Raw genomic sequence first — 26,648 nt, 5'->3', positions numbered from 1 at the left:
ATCTCAGTAGTTCCTACATCCAATTTCTAAGTGTTAACAGATTCAATTACACTTCTTTGAAAAGATGCTTGTGATAGTTAATACTTCAACTAGTATTGGAACTGCCAGCAGTATGAATGCAATTTTACATTATGGGTTTAGAATTAAGTCACTGTATGTTTTTTGGCCTTGATTCACTTAGGGCTAAGAATGTGACCCTATATTGTGTTCTATAGCTCTCTTAATTTCATATTGCAGACTTCTTAAACATTATTTTATAAGTCAAAGAACTCTCATTAGTTTTCAAGATTTAATAAAGGTTCAACTTGTGAATAACACATTGATTAAAAAAGCAAGCCAACTTTATTAAATAATATCAAGAGAAAAATGCTATCTTGTGTTTTTTAGGAATCTAAATGAAATATTGAGATTATTCTATCTCTATAATTTCAATTTCCAAGGTCAAATATTTTTAGTGTTACCCTGAGCCTGCAGGTCACTTTTCTTTAACACTTCAATACTGGAAATAATTCTTCTTCAATGCTGGCCTTCTTGAAATCCTTCATGCCATAATGATTTCTTATTTCTTTTTAAACAGTATCCTTGCACATTTTTTCCAACATTTAGTCTAGACATACTACTTGATCAAAAATGTTGAAGTGACTCATAAATTACATGTTTTGGCAATTTGGCTACAAACCTTCAGTCACTATGCATTTGCTCGTAGGTTACTTCCCATATCAAATAAAGCTCAACCAGTAGTGGTGTCTGGGTATTTTGCAGTTCTCAAGTGGTCTCATCCTCCACATAATGTATGTGATTTACCCTTATTCCCAATATTTATGCTCCCCCCCCCCCCCCCCGCCCGATAAATCTTTTATGGTTAAGGATATTAACACAAACCCTCTGAATTGAAAACAGATTTTGCTTTCCCATTGTTAAATTCAATGGTCTCAAAGCCATTGTGAATAGTTTTGTCCTGAGTTAGAATCAGAAATTTAGTGATTTTTCTCTATAAAGTCTCAGATCAACTGGTAGTTGTGATTAAGCAGTGAGGGAGGTTAATACATATTGTTGGAACTAACTTAAGATACTGTTTTTCTATTCCTATCTAAATGCTTGTTGAGTTAAAAGTTCAACTAAAAAATATAGTTGCACCAATTCATTTGGTTAAGCAAATCCTTTCTAGTTATAGGTATAATAAAAGTTTATCTGTGTGAATTCGGTGCTGGGAAGATAACAGAAAGTCCATGCCACGCAAAGCAAGGTACTTAGTACATATAAGCTTTTTTGTATTTCTCAATAAATGGTATAAATTGGCTGAATAATTGACTCTGAGGGACATTGCTCACAGGTAGATTTTGGACCAAATGTTTGGGTATCTGAAGGCTCACAGTGGAGGACAAAGTTGAAAGTAATTGTCAACAATCTGTCACTCTCATTCAGAATCCAATTTCTCCCATATCTGGGGGGAATTAATGACTTCATATCTAAAGAGAGTAATTTAGGCTCTTGAAAGTTCACTCAGAGAAACAGCAATAGAACAGCTTTAAGATGCAAAAAAACATAAAAACTTCTCCAAAAGAATCTTGACCAGCCATTAATTAAAATGCAGGTAAAATGAACAGAAACATTTCTCTATTCCCATCTCACTCAGAAGGTGCCAATTTCAATCATTTAACCTCTAAAGAAACTGTTCTCACCCATCTGACAGTAAGACAAAATTGGGAGGCTGAGAGTTCATTTTGATTTTTATTACATACCACAGACATATTCACTAACCAGAGTAGGATGATGCTGTTCTCTTAAAATCACAGGAAATATTATTTCCACCTCCCCCCCTTTTCCTGATATTGGAGCTGCATTTCAGATTATTTTGGGATTACTTTAGGGTAAAGTAAAAGAAATCATGGAAGGCAGTGTATAAATGACATTATGAAGCTAAATGACATTATGAAGCTTGTAGTAACTTGCTGATTGAGACTAACAAGGCTGTATAAACAATGCCGATATTACTCAGTTGCTTATATTTTGAACATCTACCCTTTACCGGATTATGTGTGAAAAGTGGTCCCTAAGAATCTTCCATTCTTTGCAGCTTCCTATGGTCCAGGAAGTTCCCCAAAGGCTTCGAAAAGAGTACAAGTTCTTGCTTATTAGAAATCTTTTCTGTGCACCTGGGAAATGTTGACAGTGAAACCACTTCTGCTTCTTAGAATCACGGCTGCTTTGGGCATCGATGGAGTATGAGCCACTAAGAGTTCCTAAAATTATTTGACCTGACTAGTGTTACCTTGGCTTTATATACTATGCAGGAGAGTCTCTGGAGAGTATAGTATTGTATTCCTGGTCCAAATTAAGGCTGGCATGGATGTATTTAACCTTGTTTACACATACACCAAAGGAAGAACTTTTTTTTTTTGAAGGTTTTTTGTCAGGTAGGAGGGAAAATACATGTAACTAATTTTGAGGTAGGTAACAGACAGAAGTGAGAAAAAAAAAAATAGAAGACCCCCTAGGATCTAACCTCTGTCCACCTTTTTAGGCTTATGTCTTAATACGCCTCATGTGGCACAACAAGCTAGGGACTTAGAGTCCATAAATATACCACTGGTGCTTTTGCATACTGCTCTTCATTCAGTGTAAGCACTGCTTCTCGGGAAGGAAATTCTTACCTCTACGGTGTCACCCTTATTTTCTCCTAGAATCCTGGCATTATCTGTTATAAATGCTATCACATTGCACTTTTGTATAAATAATCTCTCCCATCCACTGCATTAGGAACTATTAGAAGGCAGAAATTGTGTACTGGTTTTTCTGTCTTCAGTGATAACGTACTGTATGCACTCCATAAATGCTTCTTGAAAGAATGGTGATACATTATATTTACAAGTGCTAGGTTTTTCCCAAAAACTAGGCAGAGACCTGTTCGTTTCTCACTTTGTATACCTGGAGAAGTCACTTCATTCTGACCTCTGTCCTAAGATAAAACTAACGTGCATATTATCACGATAAAGGAATCTGTTACAAATTATGTATTGCTATTATCCCCAGTGTGAAAGGGCTAATTTTTTAATTTGAACATGGAGAGTGTCTGGCACAGTGGACATTAACAAGACACTGGACTTGAATCCAAATTTTTTTAAGTCACAGAGGGAATTCAGTTGACTAAGTGTCCTTTTAATTGGTCATCTTTTAAGACTGCTTGGAACGAAGTCCTCCTGACATGGGCATAACTGAGGCCAATCAGGAACTTAGTATCAGCACAGAACAGTTTCCACGAGAGATGGAATCAAGATTCTAGAGCCAGGAAGTAGGTTAGGGAGAGTATTCAAGCCTTGCAACACATGGACTTAAGTGCCCACCATCCCATCCAGCTCTGTAGTAAGACCATGTGACAGAGGCAGCCACCTGATGCAAAATTGATCCTTAATCCTCTTCTGCATCCGACCACCCCACCAAGACCACAATGGGAATATCTGAATACTAAGTGGACCTAAAACTACCTACATTGCCCTTTGGGCTAGAGAATAGGATTGTGGTAACTCTTTGAAAAAAATACATTAAGGAAAGTGCTAATTGCTTTTCTTTACAGAATCCTGTATGTCCCTAACCTCCCAAAGAGTCACAATGTCTGGGGTCAGAAATGAGCTGCCTCCCACTCTATTAAGCATATACACACAGCACCAAGTTTTATATGCTACCACACATTTTTCAAAGAAATTATTTCTTCCTCCACTTTCCACCTACCTCCTCCAAAATGTCAAAATTTCAGAAATGTCTTAGAACTGATTATCTAGAATATTCTTCCCTTTATTCATACCACTCGTATTGGATTTGGATTTGTGTTAGCACATAAAAAGATCAGTTGACATAGCTTTTTGGAAAGTCTAGCTTGCAGCAGAGTTGGACAACAGATGGCCACTCAGAAACCAGCCTCAGAAAGGTGACATGCTCTGCATGTATATGCTGATAAGAGTCCTATTTTTAGGACACCCGGAAAATTCTTGACCTAGTGCATAGCCCAGGAGAAAGAGTTCAGAGTACACACAATGACCATAGCCTGATTCCTGGTCTAAAGCAAAATAGACAACTTTTTACCAGTTACTTAGGCCAAAATTGTAAAATAAATATATAGACAGCCTACAGCAGCTTTTACCTTTTGCAAAAAAAGCAGGCAATGCATCACAAGCTTTTCTTACACGTTTCCTAGAATTCTTTTCAAGTACTTTAAAGTGGTCTTTAAAAAAGATGGCTTTCAATTCCATACTTTGTTTCTGCAGAAAGAGCTAGTGGCAGACTCATTTTCAAATAATTCTAAATAATTTTCTTTTCTTAAAAAGAGAAAAGGAATTAATAGCTAAGGATAATATCTAATTAGTACTACCTATGATGGGCAATTTTTAGCTAAGATATTTAAGTTCCCCCTAGCTTTGAAATTCTAACAGGATTTCAGTTAAACCTTAAAAAAAAAGGAACCTATGACCTTTTAATAACTGCTCTACTGCAAAATTTATGTCATATTCCAAATGTTTCTCTTGCTTTGATGAAGGTTATTGAAGGTCTTTATTATCAAAACTCAAAGACACTTATGCCAAGGTATACAGACAAGCAGATTTGAAAACTGGTTACCATCGCCTACTGAGTTACACAGCAGATTCCAGTTCAAGATGACACACAAAAAGTAAACTAGATTTAAAGTGCTGTATTTAAAAACAAAAAAATTCAGTTTGCATTTTGGGGCAATTAAAACTGGAGACCTGACACTAAAAAGAAAGACACATACAGGGTTATCATTCTGAATTGTTCTATTTTGCTCTTTTCACTCTAAGAATGTAGTCTTATTCATAGAATGACAGCTGGTCAATTTATTCGTAAGATATTTATCCATACTTATCTAGGCTACTGGACCAGTCATCTATTCTAAACTTTTATGTTACATATGGACATTTTCTCAATAGTACTCTTAAGTCACATCTCATTTACCTTAAGAACCACATAGGCTTGTTTTAAACAGTTGAAATGCCTGTAGTACACTATATAGTTTGCTTAGATGTACTCTGTTAATGGTCTGGTGTGGCCACAGGAAAAGCAAGCATTATTAAATATGAATGCAATCCTTACCAACACAAATTGAACCTTTTTTTTTTTTCCCCCAGTAAAAAAGCTAGCCCAGAAAAATGTCTCATTCTATAAAGATTAATCATTTCCAAATCACAGTGAAAGGAAGTGGAGTAATTTACCAATTTTGTTTTCTATCCTATGTCTTAAGAGATACCTCACTAAAAACTGGTATCCGACATAACAGAATAACATTTGCAGAATGTAATATTGTAGTGAGAATACAGAGGTTGATTGTTACAGACATATTAAACTCTGCGTATTAAATGGTTACATCCTATTTACATAGAACATTGGTCCAATAACAAAAATAGATAACAGCAGCTGGAAATTTATCTCATTCAATGTTCAGAGATAAAAGGGTTAACCATTCTTTCCATTATTTTCTATAGATAAGTCCTTTTTTCATACTGTAATCCGATGGCAATTAAATTCTGATATTTTTCCGAGCTACTGTATGAAGAGAATGCTGAAAGCCATCACTATACAGCATACTGCAACGTAAGGACTCTTCCGTTCACCTGTTGGAAAAAAGGGAGATATTCATGTTGATTCACTGAGTGGTTAACATGGATATGCTAAGGTTATTACTTATTATGGGAGAGGGATATAGAAGAATCAAGATAAAGTTCTTGCCTAGAAGGCCCACACATTTGGGGGGATGGCCAAAACAAGAACTAGATATAACATAAAAGCAGTACAACACAGAATGAGCTAAATTACACGGATTTATTTCTAAGACCACCTCCTTTTCATGTGTTTAGAAAACCCTTAATGCACCATTCCTATGCCACTGCATAAACCCAGATATTGAAAAAATACAACACAGAATGTAGGACAGAGATCCAAGAGAAACTATCTCAAACAACTCAATTAAGGCCAAAAAAATCGCTTATTTTTTCCTTTAAAAAAGGAAATTTCTACCTATGAAAAGAAATTTGACATACAATTTTCAGCTATGTATTTTTTTCTTGATGGGTCGCAATTTACACACGAGAGTGATCAATAAAACTTCATGTAAGAAAGCAGACATAAAATACAAACCAAGAAAGACTTATCGACAGGGAACTGATGGTTGAGGGGAAGTGAGCAGGGAATGGGTGAAATAGGTGATGGGGATTAAGGAGGGCACCTGTGATGAGCATTGGGTGGCATATGGAAGTGCTGAATCATCATACTGTTATACCTGAAACTACTATTACACTGTATGTCAACTGGAATTTAAATAAAAACTTTAAAAAGAAAGGGTATAAGATGCTTCATAAAGAAACATTTTAGAAAAACTATTTCTGACCTGGATTTCATATGAAATGATTTATAGTGTAGCTCTTGGGTTAGGAATGTAGAACTTAAAACAACCACTTTTATAAGAGTCAATTCTCACATGTGTTTAAAAAGTGTTTGTATTTGGAGAACTTCCCTCCCATGAAGCAGAATGGAGATGGCTTGTGAAACTGTCTTGCAAACAGATTAGAGATTCTGTGATTGAATTATCCCAACGTCATCTTGTTCTTTTCCTGTTTGTTCATTAATTGAATGGCTGTACAGTTCCACAAAGCACCAGACATTTCTGCTGCTCTGAGGGTGTGAAAGAAAGGAAGAAGGAAGAGCGAGTGACATGCTATTTCTAGAAATAATCATGGCATATACCTGGTGTCCTGTAGTAGAGATTGTATATGCTCCCCTCACTTGTGCTTTTCTATGGTGTTTAAAATCAGCTCCCTCCCAGTAACTAAGTTCCTTTGGTGATGAACCATTTCATTTGGTAAGTTAACTACCTCTGGCAAATGCCAATCTTGACCATTCTCATCAACTAAAATCCTCAAGGTCATTTTCATTTTCAGAGCTTCCTCAAAGAGCTCACATCATATTGTTATTAACTTTATATCTTTGTGTCTGCTCAATGACAGTGTTCATAGAAGATATTACACACATACAAATAAAAGAAACATTTGGTGTTTTTCTATCCAGAGACATTTAGGGGACTGCTTTCAAGCTAAAGGAAATTCTAAAAAGTAAGACAACAGCATTTTCACAATGCCACTATCTCAATTGGAAAAAAAATAAAATCTTTTAAAACTAAAAAATAACTTGGGACATAATTTTTAAACAATGTTAATTCTTTTGAGGCAATACCCAAATTATCAAACAAAACCAAACTATTCAGACATAGTTTTCAAGTGGATTTCATAAGCAAGCCAGTCACTCTAGTTAGGGCTAGATAATCTCATTGTCTAATATAGTCTTATTAAACACCTAAAAGAAGAAATTAAATTGCCCTGAATTTTCCATCTGCTGGAGATTAATTTTTGAGGAAGTTCTTCTCTTCCTCATCTTCCAACTCAGAATGCTATAATTTACATATGGGTTTCATTTTCCTGTTTTTAATTTTCTTAAAAGAGATTGCCATGTGGTAGAGCTGAACATCTTTGGTGAACTTGTGTAAGAATGTTACTTCTCATCTGGTCTTAGGTCTGTCTAAGTGAATGTGAAACAGTTGCTGTAACGTGATGTGTAACATGGTAAGATGATTTGGCTGGGCCTTTTCCCATTAAAACTGCATCCTTTCTTGGTGGATATATTCTGTGTCAAGATAAGAGAGGAGTATATCAGCATTAACATTTTCTGAGCCATTTTGCCAAAATGAAAAGCTAATGCTTACACATAAGTGGCAAGAATGCATAGTTTAACTGAACCATTTAACCTAAGGCATTCATACTGTTAAGAGAAACAATGAAGACAATAACTGACCAAGCAAAAAGAAAAGGCAGTTTATAATCAGACAATAACAATGGATGATACTGAAGGCAATCATTAGGAAAGCTACAAACTAAACGCCTTAAATTTTCAGTTATACTTCGAAGTAAACATTGTGAAAAGTGTCACCTGGGTTGGCTACTGAATGAAGCTGTACAGACTTCTCTAATTTATTATATAAAATGGATTTAAAATACCTTGATACTTAATTTAATACCTTAAAGAACTTTTATTTATGACTTAGCAACTTCATCCTATTGAGGTGAAAGCTCTTCCCCCTCACTGCAGACTTTTTATTTTTACCAATGAACTTTCAGTATTACTTTGACACAGAGACTATGACTCTATTAGGACAGTTTTGTTCTTCCATTATGTTCTCTCTTCGCAGTTTCCTTGAGGGTTTCTTTCGACTCTGTCCTTGACAATATTGTTTCTTTTTCTGGGTAACTTGGCTTTGAAACGACATTAATTTGCATATATTTACATTTGCTACTCTCTATCAATCAGCATTAGCCATCAAGGGTGCTCTTCTCTTTATCGCTCCCTTTGTTATTTTTCAAGTGATTAAGATTTCTACTGTTATTTCAGGCTTTGTGCAGTTGAGTTGCACTAGATGTCAGGTAAGGCTGCACCACAAATCTCTGCAAATCTAGGTTGGGCCCTCTCAACTCTGGTACTACTGACATTTTGGGCTAATTCTCTGTGAGGGGCTGCTCAGTGCATTGTAGGATATGTAGCAATATCAATGACCTATACTCAGTATACGTTCCTCACCCATCTAGTTATGACAATCAAAAATGTCTTGGGGAGGAGGTGGGTTTAAATGTCCTGATAACTACTTAGCTAGGCTTTATCTGTGCTTTACAAACTCTCTGAAGTCAATTTTCTCCCTATAATAGAAGAATTCTCATGTCTATCACCCTAAGAGATAATAAAGTATGACAAAGAACAATGAGGAAGGACAGTTTAACATGTTAAAAGCACAGTGAATTCTCAAAAAGACGCCTGCTTCAGGAGTCAATACATTAGAATGAGGGCCTTGAAGGAAGTAGTTTTAGGTGCCTCTATACACTACTGTCATTTTCTGGCAAGAAATCTGGCTAAGGAATCTTAGAATCTCATCATAGCAGATTTTAAAAGGATTTCTATATAATTTAGTAGGATGCTTACAAGTTCTCCTGTTAATGGTTCTTGCCTATCACTAAAAGCTCAAGAGAAGAAAACTTGCTCTCTCATAATTATTTATTTCAGTGGCTAACAACATATGAATCTTAGAAGATGCTAAAGAATTAGAAACTCTCACAATGAATTTTTAGTCCTTAGTTGAGCCTAGGTTATACCTATAATATCTTCAGATATATTACACCCATTCTCAGGTATTCTTTAGAAAAATGTCTAGATATTACAAGAACTTAGTTTGTAGTTTTCAATCTTTAATCAATTTTGTTTCCTGTTATGAACCATCTTTTAAATTTTCCACATTTCTGAGAAGTGAATCCAAAATAAAACCTAATACTCTAAATAGAACACACATTATCTAAGGGACATGACTCCTAATTTTTCTCTATTCAAAGTGACTCGTTGGGGTAATTCAGGCTGTTGTCAGGTTGGCCAACTAGAGTAAATGTCAAATGTAGGAAAATTTGTCTTTGAAGTCTCATAACTTTATAAAAGAAAAAAGTAGTTATATATAAATTAAATATTGGGAAAATATTAAAATCAACCTTTTTTTTTTGAGGGGGTCATGTAAATAATTCCAAGGTGGAGAAGAAATATTCATTTTCAGTCCAAGTGGAACAAGTACAAATGCTCTGAAATGTTTTGGAACCAGCGATGTTAAAAAGGGTATACTCTATTATTCAGGAATACTGGTAAACTGTATCAGTAAAATACATTTTAATTCATTCACTTGCCAATCATTTGAGAGTCTACTATGAGCTAGGCACTGTGCTAAATGTCATATACACACAGGGATGAGACAAGGGTATATTACTATCTAAACATAAACACAAAAACACCACAAATTTTATATGAAAAGTTAGAAGATAATCACATTTAACTTTAATCAGAACAAAACTCAGCTATGATCACATGAATTTGACAGGTGAAACAGTTATTGCTTTCTAAAAACAACATTCTAGGACTTAGCATAAGGCAGTAAAATGATTATGTTTAGACAGTTGGTTAGCAAGCCTTTCATTAGATGGGAAATTCATCCTTAGTGACCAAAACAGTACAAATTATACAGAGCAGCATACTGTATACTATATGCATGTGTGCATAAAACTATAAATGTTTGTCTGAAATCTCAACACCAACAAAGCATAGTATTTGATATGCGAATTAAGATTTTTTCTTGTATTTTCCATTTCCCTGTGTATGAAGTATTATGAGGTATCCACCATGTCTAGTTTTAGCACAAGAAAAAGTTTGGTGGAACTCTATAAACTTACAGCTGATGATGTGGAAGTTATAGAAGGACACTTACCAATTCTGGCGCACTTCCAAAATATACCCAACAATCTGCATAGAGTAAAAAAAGGAAAAAGTAGCTATTGTTTAGTGGGAAAAGTAAATCATTCTCTCAGTATCATATAGAGAATTCATTATACACTGGCATTTTCTCTTTTGATACTTTGCTTCAAAAACTGAAATTTATTTGATATTGAGCCACCATCTTTGTAGGAAAGGAGGCCACATGAACTTATCAACTGTTAGTGTACATAAATTGTCATAAACTGGGATATATGCAGTATCCTAGGTTAAACACACAGAAAATTAATATGACTGGCAAAAATTTGCACAGGGTTTTTTTGTAGAATTAATTCAGTCAACTTCAGTTGCTTTACTTTTAAAAGTAGAAAATACATATGCCAATTTGCATAAACATTAATTTTGAAAAAATGGTAAACGAACATTTGGTTGGTTTGGTAGGATTTTGACATTTAAAAATAAAACTCTCACACTAAAGAAATTACTTTTTACAGAATGTAGTTCTATATTTAAATACTTTATAGCCATGAACTCCAATGATAGCATTTGCATAGCTATGTCATTCAGTAAGAGAGAATATAAAAATATGTAGCTATGTTTTCTTTTTTTTTTTTTTTTAAATTTTTTTTTTCAACGTTTTTTATTTATTTTTGGGACAGAGAGAGACAGAGCATGAACAGGGGAGGGTCAGAGAGAGAGGGAGACACAGAATCGGAAACAGGCTCCAGGCTCCGAGCCATCAGCCCAGAGCCTGACGCGGGGCTCGAACTCACGGACCGCGAGATCGTGACCTGGCTGAAGTCGGACGCTTAGCCGACTGCGCCACCCAGGCGCCCCTGTAGCTATGTTTTCAATATTAGTACAAAATCCTAGTTTGGGAACACTATATGAGTTAAATATGGCAATTAAAATACATTCTGGAAATAAGAATTACAATGAAAATGTTCATTTCAATTCTATGAATGAATATACTATGAGTTGAATACAAATTATGTGTATTTCACTTCTTTGGCATGTATAAAAAGTACTGCCTTTAAAAGAAAAGCAACCGAATCATTCAATGAATAGAGGTAGCTAAAAGATATAAAACATTGTAGGCAACTATTTTGTTGTTTTGACAAAAGAACAGAATTACAAATGGTATTATACATTGCTAAAAGTCAAGACAGATCAGCAGTACTTATTGCAGTGGGTTAGGACTGGTGTAACAATATCAAAATACTTAAATTTCAGGTAAATTGATATACTTTTTGCCAAAAGAGATGGCTGGCTGATGAATTATTGTATCTGAGTGGTTAAGACTGAAAGAAAATACTGCTTCAATTGAGTTCTATATGCATTCCTCCTCTGAAGTGTAACTTCCTGACCTCAAAGCAAAATGTCTCTTAGTTCAGATGATATGAAATGGGCATAGATGTTTATTTTGAAGGATGGATATTCTGACAGGTGAAGCAACTTTCCTATAGGAATAAAAGGACAAAAATCAAACATATTCTTGGAAATAATGTAGGATAATAGAAGGGTCAGACTGTGCTTAAGTTTAATTCTACTTAATTGTTGCATTAACTCTGAACAAGTTATTTTCTCTTTAATAACACTCACCCTCATAGGGTTGTTATAAGGATTAAATGAGTTATTACACAGAAACTCTTCAGAGTAGTGACTAACATGTTCTGTGTTCAGTAAAAGACAGGTTAAAGGCACATGTGACAGTAACTTCAGATATCACTTAAAATTGGCTTACATTTCACCAAAAAATCGAAGGCAACTGGTTAGTGACATGCAATGCCATGGTTCTTTGACTGTAAAAATCTACTGAGTGGAACATGCACTGTGGATTTAAAGCTACTCTGGCTGAAGGATTCAGAGGCAGGATACCTGAAGCTCCTGCATGAGAAGCTTATAGTCCCAAAGAACATAATCTAAAATCATATGATCTTGAAAATCAGGGTGATTTCAGGTTTGCTAACCTAGAAATAACTCAAAGCATCATTAGGAAATTGTGATAACACGGTATATTAAAAGCTAGATACATGAAAAGTTTCCTAACTCAGGCAACTTAGAGATTTATCAGTATCACTTTGGCCTTTCCCATATATTTCCCTACCTAGACATATTTCTGTAATATGCTATTTATTAATTAATAAATAAATGCTATTCATTTAACACAGAAACTTTATTAGTTAGTAAAAACCAATACAATTATGCTGCTTGGTTTCTAGGGCTGTAAGCCAGTAAATATATCTGCTGATAGAACTAATCAGGTCTATGATAATAGGCAATGAGAAAAGTAGCAATCTTTTATTGCTGCTTTTTAGTTCTGTATTATTTGAAGCAGTAAAAAATTAAGTTGTTATTTTCAACAGTGAAGTCATCAAGAACCTGCTTTATCCAACTGGTCTCTATACATCTTTACTTAAACATGGAATACTCACTGTAATGAAAGGGCAGTTTATTATGAATCTCATAAAAATGCATATTGTAACAAAAGGACAATGGCCTGTAAAAATTTCTCCTGGAGAAAATATTTCTTATATACAAGTCAAAATAAAATGGGGCCTAACATTTATAGAAACAGAAACAAAGTTTAAAAAAAAAAGCCTTTAAAGAGCTGAATGGACCAGTATATGCTTTACAGTACAAACAGAAGCATGCCATTTCTTTGCTCTTTTATGTAGGAGAAATATACTACTACTCAGCCTCTACTGTAAGGCTGGCAGCCCTGAGAACTCCTTTTTCAATGTAGCATGTAATGGATGGCTTCCTGCTCCCAAAGGAATGAGGAGCAGACATTTCCACATGCCATCTACTTTCTCCATAACTGTATTGGAAAGCTAAGTATTGTGACTAGTTTTTAATGAAATACTATGATTATTATTTTATTTTTAGAGAGAGAGTGTGCACATTAGCAGGGGAAAGAAAGGAAAAGGGAGAATCTTAAGCAGGCTCCACAGGAGCCCGACATAAGGCAGGATCCCAAGATCCTAGGAACATGATGTGAGCCGAAGTTAAGAGTTGGATTTTCAACCAACTGAGCCACGCAAGTGCCCTGTTATGTGATTATTTTTTAATGAAATAAATAAATATGTTATTAGGTAGGTGTTATGTAGTATATTCCAATACCAAGGAACAGATCAATGAGAATGTTTATTGGTTTCTAACATATGCTTTAAGTTAATCGTCAGGGGAGGAAAGGCTTCATGCACAACTAAGCAACACATAAGATTATACAACTTCAACAAACTGACATAGTACTATATAATTGCAACAAATGGACAAAGGATTAAAATGAATAAAGACTTAGTGCAAGAGGACTTCAGAGGAAAAAAAGGTGGAGTGAAGAGAAATCAATGTCTATGAAGGAAGAGGGGGATTGTCATAAAAACTGATGGACAAATAACCTCAGTATTGCTATTTTACCTAGCAATAGATTATCAGTTTATTGGAACAGGATCACGAGATTTTCAATATTCACAACTGATTAGAGCTTCTACTTATTCCTTTACACATGTCTGAACAACCCTAATAAATAAAAAGGAAGAGATGGTAACAAAAACCAAATAATTTAGATAATGGAATGTTTGGATAAATGCTAATTATGACCTGAAAGATAAAATGGAAGTAAAGGAAAGAGAAGCAATTATTACTTTCACAGTTGAGTATCTACCACCTTGCCTCTTGCAGATTTTTATTAGTGGAAAAGCAAAATTTGACTTTGCAGGATCCTAATCTGGCCTGATACAGGTTTGGAGACAATTATTCCAATGTGAAGTATTCTTTCAGCTTTTATTTCTTAAAAGGATTAAACAGATATAGGCTTTTATCAAGAAAGGAGTTTGAGTCCCATGTTGGGCTCTGTGCTGGCAGCACGGAACCTACTTGGGATTCGTTCCCTCTCTCCCCTCTCTCCCGTTTCTCTGCCTCTCCCCTGCTCACATGCTCATGTGCTCTCCCTCCCTCTCTCAAAATAAAGTTAAAAAAAAAAAATGATTAAGAAAAGTATTCACATAAATTAATAAATATGCAAGGCAAATAAAATGTACACAGCTCCCACCACATGGTCTCTGTTTTTTAATATACTCTTCCTTTTGGTTTAATTCAACATGTATTTCTGTATTATGTTTTTTTCTTTTTTTAAAGCTTACTTATTTTGAGAGGGAGAAAGAGAGTGTATGCACACGTGTGCATGTATGGGGGACAAGCAGAGACAGAGGGACAGAGAAAATCCCAAACAGGTTCCGTGCTGTGAGCATGAGCCCAAACTAGACTCCATCTCAGGAACTGTGAGATCATGACCTGAGCCAAAATCAAGAGTTGGAGGCTTAACTGACTGAGCCATCCAGTTGCCCCATATTTCTGTATTGTGAATATGGCACTTAAAAATTTTAATTCTGTGTATCATATTAAGCTCAGATTTTTTTTCAGGGTATGAACATATAATAAAACAGATGTGACATGCCCAAGACTTAATTTTTATTACTGTGTTAAGTTAGCTACATAAATTTCTCTAAAGATGTTTGCTTTATGATACTGACAGGGAGCTCATATGATTAGAGCAGTCTTACACTGGAGAGGGAATGTCTACATTATTATTTTTATGGACACAGTGCTTGCAAACTGTTAAATGCTTCAAAAACATAACTTTGTTTTTAATACCAACTTTACCAATTATTCTATAAAAAGTAAGGCGAAATACTGTCTTTGAAAGTACTAAACTGTATTTCTAATCCCAGAAAAAAACACAACTCTATCTTTTTTTAAATACACTTTTTTTTTTTAGTTGAACACATTTCAGGTTACTTCTGGTATTTATCTTTTTATTTAGTAAGATTCTATGAATAGAAAGTTTTCCGTTTTTAAAAAATATATTTTGTTAAAGTTTATTTATTCATTTATTTTGAGAGAGAGAGAGGGGAAAACTTGAGCAGGGGAGAGGCAGAGAGAAAGGGAAAGGGAATCTCAAGTAGGTCCTGTACTGTCAGTGTGGGGCCTGGCATGAGGCTCGAACCTATGAGCCATGGGATCATGACATGAGCTGGAACCAAGAGTTGGACACTTAACCGACTGGGCCACGCAGCCATCCCCAAAGTTTTCAGGTTTTGAAAAATAGAGGAGAAAATAATGCAAAAAGTTATTATAAAAATAATTTATATATAGGAATTAAATTATTTAATGCCTTTTATGGTAATTTACCCTCAATGTCTATAAGAACTAATATGGGTTATTAGATATCATTAGTAACATACCCAGTTTTATTTCTGTCCAGGAGGCTGGGTGCCAAAGATCGGATATAAGCACAGGTACATATAAGCAGCAAGATTACAGTCAACAGACTCTGAAAATTGAAAATGGCAGACTAAAAAAAGAGAAAAAGAAAAATTATTATCATAAGAAAAACTGCATAGGTAAAAAATGCCAGACAATTCCATATTAAGAATCATAGTTTTGTTCTTCAAAAAAGGCAAACAGAATGACATGTCTGAGAATACTTAAAACCCCAAATCATAAGGTATTCAGAGAGTGTACTTTCCTCTCCATTCTTTGGGCTAAGGAATGCAGAAGATGCAACAAAAATTCTAAATTCAAGAATTTGAAAACATTACCAAAAATGTCATGAATCCAAGGAACTCACCAAAACTCAATCATTATGTAATTAATACAGATGTTCTAGGAACCCAGACTTTGAGGCAGGACAGAGAGTCTCCATGCTCTGCCTGTAGCTGGCCATAGGACTTCAGCTGAATCACTGACCTAAGGCTGTCTTTCACATCTGTAAACCTTGGTGGACAGCGGGGATATAGACTAAATGATGGCTCAAGTTTCTTTCAATTCTTAAATTCTTTTAGAGTAAGAATGTTTTAAATTTAAGCAATCATGTTCCATGCATTGACTAATACTAGGCTATTAGGTTTTGGTGAAAGAAAACCACTTGCTCTTTCACTGTTGGTTCTTTAAAAGTTATTGAAATAATTTAACACAGGAATGATTGGAAATCACAGTTTTTCAGTCAAAGTAAAATGGAGGCGGGCTTAGTGTACTCAAAATTCAGCTCAAACATCATCTTTTCCAGGAAGTTTCTTTGGACCTATCTGCCTCCCCTCTCCTATTTCATAAAAAACTCTCCTTTCTGTTCCCACACAAACTGTTACACATTTTATAATACTCATCCCTGAAAGTGGACATTGCCTTATCAGACTCTGAACTCCAGCACCTGACAAGGCACCTACCACAGAGCAGACCAAGAAGTAATGGCTGAATAAATAAAACAAATTTTTGAAGGTGCAAGAATACCACTATATAAATAATAAAGAAAAATTGCTTCCATTTTACACAGGTAGATAAAATACATCCATCTTACACAGCAGCTAGCAATACGCTTAATTAGTAAACCCAGAGGCACCTCCCATAATGTCAGAAAGTTAAAGAACAGGAGTTATAAAAATTTTTTGAGAAAGGCAAAATTGTTACTTGTAAATGTTAAGTGCTACCTGAAAAGCCCAAAAGAATTTAGTGAAAAACAATTACAGACAATAAGGGAATTGGGTGTGGCTGGGTACACAACTTAAATATTTAAATCAGCAGCTTCATGACTGTATTACCAACTGGTTGAAAGACATAATGGAAAAAAAAAGTCTCTATTTGTAACAGCAACTAGAATAAAAAGCTGAAATATCCAGGAATAAGCCTAACAAAAAATGCAGTACTGGCATTAAAGAACAAAATTGACAAAACCTTTAAACATACCGAAAAACATAAAATTAGAATGGAGTGGTATATGAGGTTCTTACACTGGAAGGTATCATCATAAAGCTAATCTGTAAGTTTAAAGTGTACTCAACACCAACCAGTTATTTTCAAAATAGACAACTGACTTTGAAGGTCATATGGAAAAATAAAGCAAGAATAACCAGAAGAATCCTAAAAGAACTAGACATGTCAGAAGCTGTCAAAATTTTTTAACCTCTTATATGTTTTTATGACAAATATGTACAAATTATTTAAAACATTAAGATAATTACATGTTATGTGCCAATATTAAGGAGAAAAAATACTTATGTACAATGACAAACAGTGGGGAGAACAGTACACAAAATTCCATAATCAGTGTATCTTTAGCTATGTAAACCTTATACAAGCAAGAGGGGAGAATGCAGTGATTATCTCTGGAAGGTTTTTAACCCAATTCTCAACTTTTCTGGATTTCTCTAATTTCTTAAGTGTTATATTTATAGTCTGAAAAAGATAAAAATGACTTGCATTATTAATAGTTGTTTTGCTTGCAAATCATTTCTTAATGGATACACAAAGGTAAAGTTTAATATGGCTTGGTTTTTTTTGAACTGGATTTTAATTTTACATCTGTGAAAACAAGTGATACACATTTTATAACTTAAGTCAATAAATGAACTCTAAAGACAAATTTTATATAGAAAACACAGTATTTCACAATGCTTGTCTTTTAAAGACTGTATTTTGAACATTATGAATTTATTGATATAATATTTGATAACCTCATGAAATATAAAGCACAGATTTCTTTCCAGCCAAAGTAACTAAACATGTATTTAGTATCTATGGTGTCTGAGGCACGAGGCTAGACACAGGATTAAAAAAGACACAGCAGGATTCCTTCCCTTCAGGAGTTTACAGCTAATGATAACTGATATTCACTGAGAGCTTCTTTTGGATTATCTTGTTTATCCTGGTATATTTGAGGTAGGTGTTACTAATACCTTTATTTTATACATGAGACAACTGAGACATACAGCATTTACAATCAAGTTAGAACAGGTCATGTATTTTTAACAAGTAAACAGCAACTCCTTGTAGCGTATGTAAGTGGTTAGTTACTAAGCCATGCGGACAAAAAAAATGCTGGTTTCATAAAGAAAAGTCAGGAAAAGCTTCAAGAAGAAAGCAAGGACTGAAGTCAAATCATGAAAGGGCACAATTGGATTGGCAAATAGACAGCAGGCTCCAGAAGAGACGAGAGCATGGAAAACATCCCCACAGAATCGAGAACTTTCATGTTCAGGGAATAATGAGCAGACTTACCGTATTAAGCAAAGGACCTATGCAGTAAACTGGCTGGGAAATCAGTTTGCCACATAGGTTTATCGCATTCCTAATGGAGTATCTAAATCTCCCAATTTTGCAATGTGTACTTTTTCCTTCCCTAAATGTCTAGTTAAAAAAAAAAAAATGCTTAAATGATAGGATGTCTGGGACTGGTTTCTAAATAATCCATTTTGTGTGATGGGAGGAGTGTGGTTGATGATGAAATGCTGAGTATATGAGGCTTCATTATACTCTTCTTCCTACCTTTGTATGTTTGAATTTTTATATAATAAAAGAATTTAAGGGGCACTTAGAGACATGCCTGTTATTAAAGAATTGGAATGTGTATGTATACATTTGTGTGTGAAACAATTTATAAATGAAAACCAGTTACAAGTGTGCAATATAAGATACAGACAACTTTGTTTCTAGGGTTTATAGACCCTAAGATTTAAACAAATAATCTTAGGTGGTATATAGTCTTTTACATGTACTCAGACTGACCAAAAAAGAATGTTTCAAACATCCAGACATTAGCCTACCACTGCTTAGTGTACCTAAGTATTCCTTTTAAAGCTTAGCATCTGTTGTCTGCCGACATAAAATTTTAGTCTAAGGTTTAAAGGAAACAGATGTTCCTGTTATTGTAGCAAAATAATTAGGATTTGTTTAAAATGTTATTAAAATGTTATAAAATTAAAATGTTATTAAAATGTTATAAAGTTATAAAAATGTTATTAAAAAGGAAGAAGCTAAGATTACAAAATAGAAAAGAAGATTTAAAAAAAGGTGATAAGGGAAATAAAGTTAATTTACTGTTTTGTTCAGATCATGACATGTTTTTCAAGGTGCTCTGTGTTTTTGCAGACTATTTTTGCCTGCATGGTGAACTGACTCAAACTTCTGGTTTCAACTTGAGTCCCCCCTGTGAAGTCTTCCCTTGCTACACCAAGCAGAGACTGAGATAATTGTGCAGGTGTATATATATATATGACACCAAGCAGAGACTGAGATAATTGTGCAGGTGTATATATATATATGATAGCACCCATCAAACTGTAATGGTCTCCTCTATTTTATTGAGGTTCTTATCAACCTCTTGTGCCTATTAAACAGAATAGTGCACAGAAGTCACTGAAAAATGCTGAATGAACAACAACTTGAAAACTGCAAAATAACGAACAATTTTAACAAATTCAAGAGCATATTTAAATCCCAAATCACCAATGTATGCTATTTAAAAAAAGCGTAGATTAGACTGTTGAATATTTTGTTAACTATTCCAGAGAAACTGCCACGCACTGCTCTGCATTTATATTTACTTATCAATGGTATTTTGGAAAATGCAAATGGAAGAAGCAATACCCTTACGTTTGTGTTAAGGGCCCAGGCTGTAGGGTAAAATCAAGGCCCAAGGTTAATTCCCTCTCAGTATCTAAACTTTGTTTGATCACCAACTGGAATTCAAAGAAAGTCCTACCAAGAAGCCAGCTTCACAGTACTTGCATATGGGACAATGAGTGTTCTGACTCTGCCTGGATGACTGAGTATGCTAGCTGGCTGGCAGAAAATTCTAGAACCTCAGATAATTCTCAAGTCTAAGGCTTATTTACATAATTTTCAGTCAGACAATACCAGGGAGTTATACAGTGGTATGCTACCCAGTTCAACATCAAATAATTCACGTTGCAACCAAGGAGTTATAAATCATTCCTTTTGGAGGCTCTAGGAAAAAAAAAAATCTGTTTTCTGGCCTTCTCCAGTTTCTAGAGGCTTTCTGCAATTCTTGGCTAATGACTCATCACAGGGACCTTGATACTTCTTTTGTGACTATGACCTGACTGCTTATTTTTTTTTTTTTTTTAACATTTATTTTATTTTTGAGAGACAGAGCATGAGCAGGGGAGGGGCAGAAAGAGACACAGAATCCAAAGCAGGGTCCAGGCTCTGAGCTGTCAGCACAGAGCTGACATGGGGCTCGAACTCACGTACTGTGAGATCATGACCTGAGCCAAGGTCAAGAATTGGACGCTCAACCGACTGAGCCACCGTACTACTTACTTCTTAAAGGAAATCTTATGATTAAATTTCTCTCTGTCCCCATAATTCCAGATAATCTTCCCATTCGAGAATGTTTAGCTTAATCCCATATGCCAGTTCTCTTTTGCTTAATAAGATACCATATTTACAGGGTTTGTTTTTTTGTTTTGTTTTTGAAGTGGTGGAGGGCATTCTGTCTACCATACCTAACAAATATTTTTTATTAAGAGGCATCCAATAACATTCCCTCAACTCAGGGCTACCTATGACACTCTCTGGAGCATAACCTCAAATACAACCAGGACAGTAATACTTGGGGTTGTGGATCACAGCAGCCTTGCCTTTTGACCATTCGTCTGAGAGTTGTGTTTATTCTTCGAAATGATACGGTGGGGATCCTAAAATATTTTTCTCCGAAGGCCCCTTTTATTATCCCTCCACACTCCAGCCCTATCTACTACTCACAGCTGATCAGACCTTCTGATATGCTTCAAATAATTAGTGCTATTGTACTAAATCAAATTATCCAAATGTGAAGGAAATAAACTCAACAAGTCACTTTGTATAACCATTCTGAAGTAAATTACAATTTGTTAAGCAATCTGAAATAATGAAAATAATCCAGACTTTCATCTGGCCACCACTAACGAAAAAAATTTATCACTGAATTGATGCAGAATGTTTGATGCAAAGCTTAGTGCTGAAACAAAAAAATTACCTGTGATGTTAACACATCTTTTAAAAATTCCCTAGTCTCAAGTCAATTTGAAAAGTTAGGAATATTTATTTCAGATTCAATTTTTAATCATTTTATCTATGAAGATACAATTTCTTATTTTTAGTCATTCCTGAATATTAAAACTGTCTTCATTAGGTTTGTATATAAAGGGAAGAGTTCAGCGTAAGGTTTTGTTTTTAGACGTATATATAAAAATAGTCTAAGAAACCACCCAAAACATTAGGAATAGAGGGAAAAATAGGAGAAAAGATCCCAGCAGTATAAAGGCACAAAGAAGCAATGAGAAAAGCAGCAGAAATATACATATTAATAGGCTGAACAGTTCTTTGGTGTGCTCAATGACTGGTTGCTAACTGTACTTAATCTGCAGAAAAGACTGCCTAAGCCTACGGTATTTTCATTAGTCCTGGATCACTTGAGCTCCTTGTAGCTTATTTATTTTTATCATTATCAAAACAAATTGTTTAACCAATTTATTGATTAAGGGCCTTCCTTATAACACTGTCTGGGGGCTTCAAATGTTGATTGCCTCTTATGTGGTAAGTGATTGACATATTCTTCCAGTTTTACTGAAATTCACTTTAAAACAAGAACTGAATACCAAAGACTTAAACTTTTACAAGTCCAAATAATAATCATTTTAATTGTTTTAATACTTACTGCTTTTACACAAAAGTAGTGATTTATCCCTCTCCAGAGGTGGAAGGAGACCCCAGAAATGATATTTGACCTAATTGTGATAAAAATTATACAGCACTGCAAAAGTGGGTCAGCATTTTATCATTTACAATTCTAGGTCAGGCCAGCATTTTCTAACTAGTTTCTACTTGTAAATTTATAGGTAACACTATTTGCTCTTAGAATAGAAAACATGGAAATGCAGGAATAAATGAAGCCTGTATATAAATGTGCAAACACTTGCCCCACACAGGTGACCACAGGTGATTACTAACATCCATTAACACACAGAAATATTAACATTTTCTTTTGGTGTTGTTAGCACCTAAGATCAATCTTTGTTGCTTACTGTAAGGCAGCACTGAAATTGTACCAAACACACAAATTATCTTGGTGTCAGATGAAACCAAGAAACCAGGATTGCTTAATGTTTTAATGTTAAATACTGGTCTCTCAACATGAGTGCCTACTAAACATTTGGATTATTTAGGAAATTATCCAAGTATATAAATTTGTTCTTGGATAAATCCATTACCTCTACATAGCAGTTTAATTTCAATTGTAAAATGAGGAGCTAGAGTAAATAGCCATTTGATCTTACTGGTCCTCTTTCAAATGGTAGAGACAGACCTTTTCTACTTCCACTTTCCACTTAAAATTAAGAACTTTCATGGCTATGAGGAAAGCTACAGTCCAGAGAAAAGCACCTCAATTCTGTTCTCCATTGGCAACACAGATGGTCATTTGCACTTAGTTTCATCTCACTGTCATGGTATCTATAATGCATTTACTGTGTTTGTATTGCTTAGCTTCCGAGTGATTTTATGAACGCCACAGATCTAAATATAAAGCAACAAGGGGATCAAAGGTGTTAATAGGAGAATGCATACATAACTATGGTGAGCAGTAGGCTTAAAAAAAATAAAGCAAAAAATACTTCACATGTTGTTGATAATTTTATAAGACAAAAGTATTCCAAAGGACAAAGTACAACTCCTGTTATGAAGAAAAGTGTTCTGACCATGAAATCAGAAATGTGGCATGAAGCTTGGCTGTTCATAAGAATCACTTGGAGCTTTTAAAGACTATCAATGCCCAGATTTGGACTGAATTGGTTGGGCATTGAATTTCTCAAAGTCCTTTCCACTACACGTTATTTCTCTTTATCATCTCAGACAACACATTGAATTTGCTTATTTAATAATCTCCCCCAGTGGAATGTGAACTCCTTTAAGACACAGGGCAAGACTTTGTATCCTCAGACTTGCAATCATTTGAGGACTAGCTAACTGCCATTGTGATGTAGATATCAAAAGACCTGGTTATCTACTTCAGAAACTTTAGCTAGAAAGAAATAAAGGTCACAAGGTATTGCTGTTTTCTGCTACACTGGAGGGATACTGGAGATAATATAAAGGACTATAGACCCCAAATGAGATCCAGGAGAAAACAGAAGGAGAAGGGAAGGTTTCTTATGAAAAGATGAAACTTGAGATACATCCTGAAGGATGTTAAGAGCTAGGGAGAACAAGGCATACTGAAGTTCTTAAAAGTATTCATTCATAAGTGATATAGTTATCAGATTGTGTTCTAGTAGTTGTAAATAATTATGGCTGATAAACCTTTTATGGCTGTGAAATTGCATTTTAAAAATGGATTCATTAAAATACAGTAATTCAAATTTAAGTCATGATCACTGAGTTACCTCACAAATACACAAGTTGAGGTGCAAATTCAAAAAGGAACTTCATTGTGTAGCTCTTCGAACTACAGGGTACTTGCTTTCTCAAAAATGCTGACATTCTAAGCTCAGAGGAACAGAGCAGGAAAGAAATACTAACCACCTGGCAGTTGTTTCTATTATCCATCCATGTAAGATTGGCATACTTGAGAGCAACAAATCACTAAGACATACTTTATCTTCCATTATGTTGTTTTTATTACCAACAGCATGAAGATTTCTGGCATCTGGATATTAAAATAAATTTGAGTCTTGGCTCTACTAACTACTAAGTGTACAATCCCAAGCAGGTCAGTCTCCTTGTGTTTGACTTCCTTCACCTGTAAACATCTACTCAGACATTATAGGCTTGAAATAAGACAGTGCTTATAAGTTGATTTTTTGAACACAGCCTGGCATACAGCAAGTGCTAATGAGAGCTATTCTTGTTACTTTTGAAAAAACAAGTATGGCTAGACAGTTTAAATACTGATGATCTTAAACACATTATCTGTCTTGCTATTAGCTAGATCATAAGACACTAAGATGATGAAAATAATAGATCTTTGACTTGTACTAAGAGTAAAATAATTCAACCTTAACATCTATGAAGCTATGCAAGAATTAAGAGTAACTGTCTCTAGGGCCACTTGGCTGATTCAGTAGGTAGAGCATGTGACTTGCTCTCTGGGTCTACCCCGCATTGGGGGTAGAGAGTACTTAAAAGAGTAACAGACTCTACCATTTTTAAATTGAAAAAAGGAAGATTTTCTAAGTTCAGCAACAGTTCACTAATGGCAATCTTTAAGAGCAAGTGTAGGGCCACCTGGGTGGCTCAGCCGGTTAAGACTCTGAATCTCGATTTCGGCTTAGGTTATGATCGCAGGGTTTGTGAGTTCAAGCCCTGCGTCCAGCTCTGCGCCAACAGCACAGAGCCTGCTTGGGATCCTCTCTCATGCTCTCAAAATAAGTAAGTAATTTTTAAAAAATTAAGAAAAAAAAGAGCAAGTATATTCATCCGATTGTGTGGTACAGAGGGAAAGAAGCTGGAGTAAATTCTTGGCTCAGGAATGAATAACCTCCCAATAAACTGCCATCTCCTCTGTAAGTGGTAATGTTCTCCAGGCAAGACCCTGTGATTTATGCCCCATCTATAATCAAAGTAGTTGGAGTAAAGCAAGAAACAATTAACGAATTTTCGATTAAATGTCTAAGGGTTTAGTATTGTACGGGTTTCCGCAGGAACTTCTGGAACATAAGCTCAGCAACTTTCACCCCACAATAGCTTTTTTTGAGTCATGGTTTCTTTTGATACTATAATCAAAGACATGCATCCTTTCCCCAGAAGTATGCTCATAAATGCAACATTTGGCCTGTGGATTTAATTAAGTGCACCATGAGGTCCTGGTGTAGAAGCTGCTGGCATTTACTATAACGAAAGTAAAATGGCTTCAGATATAGCTTGAGAGATTTCACTATTACTAATACTACTACATCTTTCCTCCCGCCATGCTGGCTTTAACTCTTTTTCTCTGCCTGGAGATGTAAGTATTTCTTTTGCAAACTCTCATGACTCGTTTTAAGCTTTCCTAAGAGGCCCAAACTATCAAAGGAATCTGTAATAACACAAAATAATACATAAAACTTTAAAAAGGTGTGGGGAAGGAAGATCCCAGGCCAGGCACCACCTCAAGTACATTCCTGTGAAAACCTGCTTCTGCAGAGATCGCCAATCATTTAAAATCTACTGTTTGTAAAAGAGTATCGTTAAGACTGAAAGAATGGAGTAAAAGGGGCCTGAAAGGTCACTAACCCAACAGACAAAAATTAAGGTGTGGGCCAGGCCCGTGGGGCATTAGAGGACGCAAAATAACAAGCGCGAAGTTGAGAAGCTCTATGTCTCCTAGAGTCAATAACCACAAAGAGTACATTTAAATGATTGGGTTAAGCCAGACCAGCGAATTCCTTTGAACCAAGTCAGAAAAGTGGACTCTGCGGGAGAGGCTGGGACCGGCGGCCGCGGGGTCTTTCTTGGGCGGTCGGCCCCGGTTCTCCTTGTTGGGCTTGCAGGGGCCACATGGTTCCCGGGCCTGTGCATCTTCCGAGGCCGGCAGAATCAAGCTAGTGACTGAACTCCCTGGCCCGCACACCCAGGGCCGCCGTCCAACCCTCCGGCCCTAGCTCGCGCCCACTACCCCTTCACAAAGCTCAACTGCGACCCCACAGCCCCAATTCTTACCATAGTGAGGCCGGCGAAGCCCCAGCCACATCACCCTTCCGGGCGCAGGGCGGAAGAGGCGTGCCCACCCCACTTGCCCTTCTCGTTCCCTCCCCGCGTTCGGTTGGGCCTGTCAGGGCACCTCCTCCTGAGCCGCGCGACCCCGACACTAGGATAGGTTCCTTGCAACCGGAAAAGGCAGGAGTTAAGAGACGTCATGCGCTTCTGCGGAAGTGGACGACACTCTCATTGGCTGCGGGTCGTCAGTCTGTAGGAGCGGGCCTTTTGGAGGAGACCGGAAGTGGAGCGAATGAGAGGTAGTGTCCGGAAGTGGGGGCTGCGTATTTTAGTAATAGTAATCTGTAGTCCTGTCCTTTTTTTGTTTCGCTTTCTTTTTTATTTTTAGTTGTCTGTTATTTCCCTGTAGAACTCGGTGTTTGGATTTTTCCCAGCTCGGATCCCTCTCACTGTATGCTCCTGAGACTTCGGTTTACGGACTCTTGGGGGACGCCTGGGTTCCCTAAACTTGGGCACAGGGCGTGCATCTGCCACGCCCTCTTTTCAGTTTCTTCCTTTGCACCTCAGGGATTTAGAATTAAGAGCGCCTTGGAAAAGCCTTGTATTGGTTGTGGGATTAGGAAAACACTTGAATCTGGAGTATTGTGTTAAGTAGGCTGTTGGACGCTTTTCTAACGCTGGCAGCGTCTCTCTCTCTCTCTCCCAATTCCCAGCTCTTTGTAAACTGTCCATGGGTTTCATCTGGGACTGAAGTGTACTAGTCCCTTTGGGTCAGGAAAGAAATTTCTGTAGTAACAAATGGAAAGGAACTGCCCTTTCCTGAGTTC

At 36.0% G+C, this 26,648-nt stretch overlaps 2 protein-coding genes and 1 non-coding gene across 12 annotated transcripts in view; 1 reads left to right on the top strand and 2 right to left on the bottom strand.

Annotated features, from left to right (window-relative positions):
* Positions 1–2,425: 2,425 nt before the first annotated feature.
* On the bottom strand, positions 2,426–25,940 carry TMEM167A (transmembrane protein 167A). Its single transcript, XM_060637774.2, has 4 exons — positions 25,825–25,940; positions 15,597–15,706; positions 10,346–10,380; positions 2,426–5,621 (listed from the first exon to the last, which is right to left on the bottom strand). The coding sequence occupies exons 1-4, from the start codon at positions 25,825–25,827 to the stop codon at positions 5,551–5,553; spliced, it is 219 nt and encodes a 72-aa protein (XP_060493757.1). The 5' UTR covers positions 25,828–25,940; the 3' UTR covers positions 2,426–5,550.
* On the bottom strand, positions 13,021–13,155 carry LOC132682626 (small nucleolar RNA U109). Its single transcript, XR_009611797.2, has one exon. It is a non-coding gene; the product is annotated as a small nucleolar RNA U109 (small nucleolar RNA).
* Positions 25,941–26,033: 93 nt separating the features above from the next.
* The window catches only part of XRCC4 (X-ray repair cross complementing 4), a 317,922-nt gene continuing 317,307 nt past the window's right edge, over positions 26,034–26,648 (top strand). For 8 of the 10 annotated variants that reach the window (XR_009611644.3, XR_013556174.2, XR_013556203.2 and 5 more), the window contains exon 1: positions 26,037–26,120. The gene's annotated coding sequence lies outside the window, so the exon portion shown is untranslated. Of the gene's footprint in view, positions 26,121–26,648 lie in introns of all 10 variants that reach the window. The other 2 variants (XR_013556206.2, XM_078448372.1) reach the window with 2 other exon arrangements.

Source organism: Panthera onca, chromosome A1 (assembly GCF_046562875.1).
Source record: "Panthera onca isolate mPanOnc1 chromosome A1, mPanOnc1 haplotype 2, whole genome shotgun sequence".
NCBI lineage: Eukaryota > Metazoa > Chordata > Mammalia > Carnivora > Felidae > Panthera > Panthera onca.
Note: the sequence above shows the minus strand (reverse complement) of the source record. Positions and strands in the feature narration are given on the sequence as shown.

Bases quoted from the DNA above. Each gene is read 5' to 3' on its own strand.
- TMEM167A (XM_060637774.2), bottom strand. The intron at 10,381-15,596 runs GTATGTTACTAA...TACTCTATGCAG, and splicing joins CTGGACAGAAATAAAACTGG to ATTGTTGGGTATATTTTGGA. The intron at 5,622-10,345 runs GTAAGTGTCCTT...TTTTTCCAACAG, and splicing joins TTGGAAGTGCGCCAGAATTG to GTGAACGGAAGAGTCCTTAC.